Source organism: Myotis lucifugus, unplaced genomic scaffold, assembly GCF_000147115.1.
Source record: "Myotis lucifugus unplaced genomic scaffold, Myoluc2.0 scaffold_60, whole genome shotgun sequence".
Lineage (NCBI taxonomy): Eukaryota > Metazoa > Chordata > Mammalia > Chiroptera > Vespertilionidae > Myotis > Myotis lucifugus.
Window position 1 is genome coordinate 2,124,021 of NW_005871108.1, and position 5,090 is coordinate 2,129,110.

Sequence of the window (5,090 nt, forward strand, 5' to 3'; positions counted from 1 at the left end):
GAGAGAAACTTATGAAGTCATACACTTCAAATATATACACTTTGTGTATGTCAATTATCTATAATAATAAAAAAAAGTAATATGCTAATTAGACCAGACAGCCGAATGACCCTTCAGACGTCATCCCCAACGAAGCTGCCACAGCAGGGGCCAAGGCAGAGGCAGTTAGGGGCGATCAGGCAGGTGGGTGAGCGGTTAGGGCCAATCAGGCAGGCAGGCAGGCGAGCGGTTAGGAGCCAGTGGTCCCGGATTGCAAGAGGGATGTCCGACTGCGAGAGGGTGCAGGCCGGGCTGGGGGCCCCTTCCCCCACCCCGTGCACGATTTCATGCACTGGGCCTCTAGTACTTCAATAAGACTGCTTAAGGGGGAAAAAAATCAAATACCTATGTGAAGATAAAAGTGAAATCCTAATTTCACATTGTTCTCCTTCCCCTCACTCCTCTTCACAGTGGTAACAGTAGTAATTTGGTATTTATCCTTTTTTTTTCTTTCTAATATTTTTTGAGGTGCTATTTAAATACAGTGAAATGCACAAAACTATATAGTTCAATGTGTTTTGACTAACTCTTACACTGTGTAATGCACACCTCAGCATGACAGGGAACATTCCCATCACTCCAGAACGTTCCCTCACACCCCTTGCCTGGCAACTCCCACGCTCCACTCCCACACTCCCAGAGGCAGCCCCCATTCTGATTGCTTTCATCGTACATTAGTTGTGAGTTTTAGAACTTCATCTGAGAGAAAGCACACAGTATTGTGTTTGAAATTTTCCGCAGCATAATTTCCTCTCATTTTAAATTCATTTCCAGATACACATGTACTTAGGCGCAGTATGTTTGCTTTCTTACAAGAGGTCCTACCTTAACCCCCAGTCTAACTCTTGCTTCCTCTACCAACAGCATCTAGATATCTTTCAGAACCAAACTTCCCCTGCCGCAGGGCCAGTCCACAGCACTGATGTTCCATTCATCCTTATATAATACCACGCAATATCATTTGCTGGATATTTAGGTTATTTTAACTTCCCCTCTTGTAAATAGCACCTCAACGAACATCTTTGGGAAGACATTTTTTTAAAAGGAATGTCTCATTCTTTTTTAAAAACAATAGTTTACTGATTTTTAGAGAGAGAGGCACTGAGAGGGAGAGAGAGAAAAGCATGGATGTGAGAGTGCAACATGGATCGGCTGCCTCCAGCACACGCCCTGTCAGGGATCGAGTCCACAACCCCGGCACGTGCCCTTGACCCAGAATCCAACCGGCAACCTCCTGGTGCACAGATGATGCCCAACCAACTGAGCCGCACCAGCCAGGGCTGAGCAGACATCTTTGTGCCTGTGTGTGTGTGTGTGTGTGTGTGTGTGTGTGTGTGTGTCTGGAATTGATACCAGCAAAAAGAATTGCTAGGTCAATTAATAATCACTCAATAGTAAATTAATATTCTAATTTCCTCTCCCGCTGGTCATTGTCCTTCCAATTCTTTAGCAATTCTTCTGCACAGCAAAATGTTCTCTCCAATCATTAGAGGATTGCAAAACAAGCCTAGGGAGTTTGGAGAGCTTGCGGGGTGTCATAAGAGGATGGGGAGTCCAGCTAATTAATTGATGATGTCTCTCCTTTGAAGCTAGTCTCCCTGATCAGTTTTCCTGTTTTCCTCATGTGGATGCAGTGGGCTGGTTTATTGACCCCCTTCTGCAAACTTCTGTAGAAAAAGGAAACCTGACACCCAGTGAATTAATTGTTGTGTGTGTGTGTGTGTGTGTGTGTGTGTGTGTGTGTGTGTAGGGGGGGTAATATCACCCCCTCCTGTGTGAGCGCAGAATTTTAGCCTCCTCACGCTTCGGGTGTGGCTTCGGGTGGCTATGCGGTTTCCACAGCTCTGGTCCATCTAGGGTTCTGGAGGCAGACTGGACGGGGCTGCATTACAATGAAGTGCCCTTGTTATTAACAATGCAGCCATTACAACAGTGTGGCTCCTGGGAGGCTTGTTGAGCCTCAGTTTCCTCCTTTGTATAAAGAAACCAAACAGCTCCTCTCTTTGGAGTTGTAGCAAGGATTCCAGAAGATGATACAGGCAAACTCTTCACACAGTGCCTGCCTGGCAGGAAGTAAGAACGCAATAAATCGTCACTTGTGTGATCATCATCAACAAACCGGGCAGATAGTATGGCTCAGAGGGCTTGAGACACAACTAAATTCACCCAGCAGCAGAGCTGGGAATCGGAACTCGGGCCCCTTTCCCCAGGCAGTAAGGGGAACTGGAGATGGGGAGGAGGCGGTGAGGAAACCTCCCAAGCGGCCCAAGCTGTGGGCCTGGTGGGGAGATTCCAGGTGTGGGGCGGGGAGGTAAGGTGACCCTTGCCCGGCGACCGCGCCCGTGAGGAGCACATTCCCAGGCCTCCTGCCGGAGGTCCGCAGGTGACTGGCGGGGCCCCGAGTAGCGCCGGGAGCCGGGTTTGCCGTCTCCATGGCGACCGCCCGCGCGGCGCCAGCCTGACAGCCCGTCCAGGTTTTATGAATGGGTGACGTCACGGGCCTGGCGTCTAACGGTCTGAGCCTCTTGTTCAGACGCTGACACAGACCAGCCCGGGAAGCCCGGCGGGGGGAGGGTGGGAGGAGAGGGGGACTGGAGCTCTGCAGCTGCCGCGCTGTGGGAGAACCTGATCCGAAATCTTTTTTAGAGGGGAAACCTCCGAAAAAAGGGAGAAAAATTTAAAAATCACTAGTTGATGCAGATTTAGGGAATTTTTGCAAGGGGCTGCAAATTCAGAGTAGAATTAGGAGATGCAGCCCCACTCTGGGAGCCATCTATCCAGTTCAGGTCCCAGAGGCCCAGCCCCCAGTCCTAGGGGAAGACTTTCCCAAATTAAATGCTCCCACCCCGAGGGGCCTGGGTAAGTCGCCCTGGTTCCAGGACATTAACAACACTCCCTGGCAATTGGGAAAGAGAGACGAGCCCGTTCTGAGTGTGAAAGGAGGGCCCGCTTTAATTTCGGACCAAATATTCGCGAGATCAGGGTCCCAGAAGTCTTCCAACAGGATCCAGAAGCCCAGGCTCTCTGGGCGACCCAGGGCCAGCCGCTTCTTCATCCGGGCCTCAGTTTCTCTCATCTGTAAAATGGAGGTGGAGAGGTGAGAAAACGAACCCGGGAAAACGGATTCTTGGTCTCTTTGTTATCGGCAATATCGATTTAGCCTCCTTGCCTCCTCCCCGAGGTTCCCAGGTAGCCACCCTGTCCCGTGCCTTCCCACTCTCTCTCTCTCCTTGAGATTCGGGGTCCCCTTTCCACGCCCTCCAGGGTACAATAGTAGAGCGGGAGGCGGGGCCCAGAGGCGCTCGAGGCCACACCTGCAGGCCTCTCATTGGCTGCTTTTGAACGTCTGGGCCCGCCCCTCGGGGCGGGGACGCGGCGTCTTTATAACGATCCGGCTGCGGGGTTCGGAGCGTGCCTTCTACAACCGTCTCTGCCGCGCGGAGGTCTCCTCTTGCACGCCCAGCTCCCGCCTCCTCGCTCACCCCGACGCCAGAATCATGAAGGTCGCCAGTGGCAACGCCGCGGCCGCCGCGGGCCCCAGCTGCGCGCTCAAGGCCGGCAAGACGGCGGGCGAGGTGGTGCGCTGCCTGTCCGAGCAGAGCGTGGCCATCTCCCGCTGCGCCGGCGGCCCCGGCGCGCGCCTGCCCGCCCTGCTGGACGAGCAGCAGGTCAACGTGCTGCTGTACGACATGAACGGCTGCTACTCGCGCCTCAAGGAGCTGGTGCCCACCCTGCCCCAGAACCGCAAGGTGAGCAGGGTGGAGATCCTCCAGCACGTCATCGACTACATCTGGGACCTGGAGCTAGAACTGAACTCGGAATCTCAAGTCGGGACCCCCGGGGCCCGGGGGCTGCCCGCTCGGGCTCCGCTCAGCACCCTCAACGGCGAGATCAGCGCCCTGGCTGCCGAGGTGAGGTCCGCGTTGGAACACCAGATCGTTCTCTGCCTGCAGATGGGGAAACTGAGTCCCGGCGAGGGAGGGGGGACTGGACCCTCCGCCGACCCTATCCTTCCGGGTGCCTGGCTGGGTCGGGGTTCCCAAGGACATGGGAAGAAGCGCTCCTTCTCGTGTCTGCTGGGGAGGGGGCGGCTTGCAGCCCCGTCCCCTCCAGCCCGCCCGCCCGTCTCACCTCTTCTCTCTTCGTTTCACAGGCGGCGTGTGTCCCCGCGGACGACCGCATCTTGTGTCGCTGAAGCGCGTGCTCCAGACCCCGCCGACCCCAGCCCTCCAGGGGCGAGAGGAACGAGTGCGCTCTGGCCCTCCCGAGCGCCTGCCGCAGCTGGGGAGGAACAGGACAGACCAGCGGCCTCCGGGCGCCTGTGGATCCAGCCCCGGGCTGGGGGACTGACGGGACAGGCCGATCTTCCCTCCACAGCTATCAGCCACCAGAGACTTGGGGGAGTTTCCCCCCCGTGTGTTTCTATTTTTTGAAAAGCAGACATTTTAAAAAATGGTCACGTTTGGTGCTTCTCAGATTTCTGAGGAAATTATTGCTTTGTATTGTATATTACAATGATCACCGACTGAGAATATTGTTTTACAATAGTTCTGTGGGGTTGTTTTTTTTTTTCTGTTGTTATTAAACAAATACTTTAGATGATGGTAAAGTTGCAGTGTTCTTGGATGGAGGGGAGGGGCCTGGGTGGGGGGGTGGCCCCTGACCCTCTTCGCAGCTGGCGCTGGGGGGGGGGGCGGCCGGGACTGGAAGGCCACATCTGGACTGTCCCTTTCACCGACCTGCACTGTGTTTCCGGTGTCTTTTAAAAGTGTTCTTTCCCCCATCACCGGTCATTTTCCTGTTCCCTATTGTCATAAAGTTAAATACTCCAGGGTTTCTCAAAGCGGTCATTGAGCCATCTGGGGAGGCTTTTATAATGCAGATCAACCTGCCGAGGCCCCTCTGGGTTGAGAGGTATTTAAGTTGGAGAATCAGGTCACTGGGCCCACCTGCACACTTGCCAAGATGGAGGAAGTGAGATCCAGAGGAAAGGGACTTACCCAGAGCCCCAGCTTGTCTGAGGCAGGACTTCCATTGCTCCATTCCCCGGT

The 5,090-nt window shown here is 54.2% G+C and overlaps 1 protein-coding gene across 1 annotated transcript; it reads left to right on the forward strand.

Moving 5' to 3' along the window:
* Positions 1-2,985: 2,985 nt before the first annotated feature.
* Positions 2,986-4,648, forward strand: ID1 (inhibitor of DNA binding 1, HLH protein). Its single transcript, XM_006089389.3, has 2 exons — positions 2,986-3,950; positions 4,193-4,648. The coding sequence occupies exons 1-2, from the start codon at positions 3,537-3,539 to the stop codon at positions 4,232-4,234; spliced, it is 456 nt and encodes a 151-aa protein (XP_006089451.1). The 5' UTR covers positions 2,986-3,536; the 3' UTR covers positions 4,235-4,648.
* The last annotated feature ends 442 nt before the right edge of the window (positions 4,649-5,090 follow it).

What these genes read in the sequence shown, in the direction of transcription:
- ID1 (XM_006089389.3), top strand. Translation starts at nt 3,537, where the DNA reads ATGAAGGTCGCCAGTGGCAACGCCGCGGCCGCCGCGGGCCCCAGCTGC. An exon ending in TCAGCGCCCTGGCTGCCGAG is followed by an intron (nt 3,951 to 4,192) that starts GTGAGGTCCGCG and finishes TTCGTTTCACAG; the next exon opens with GCGGCGTGTGTCCCCGCGGA.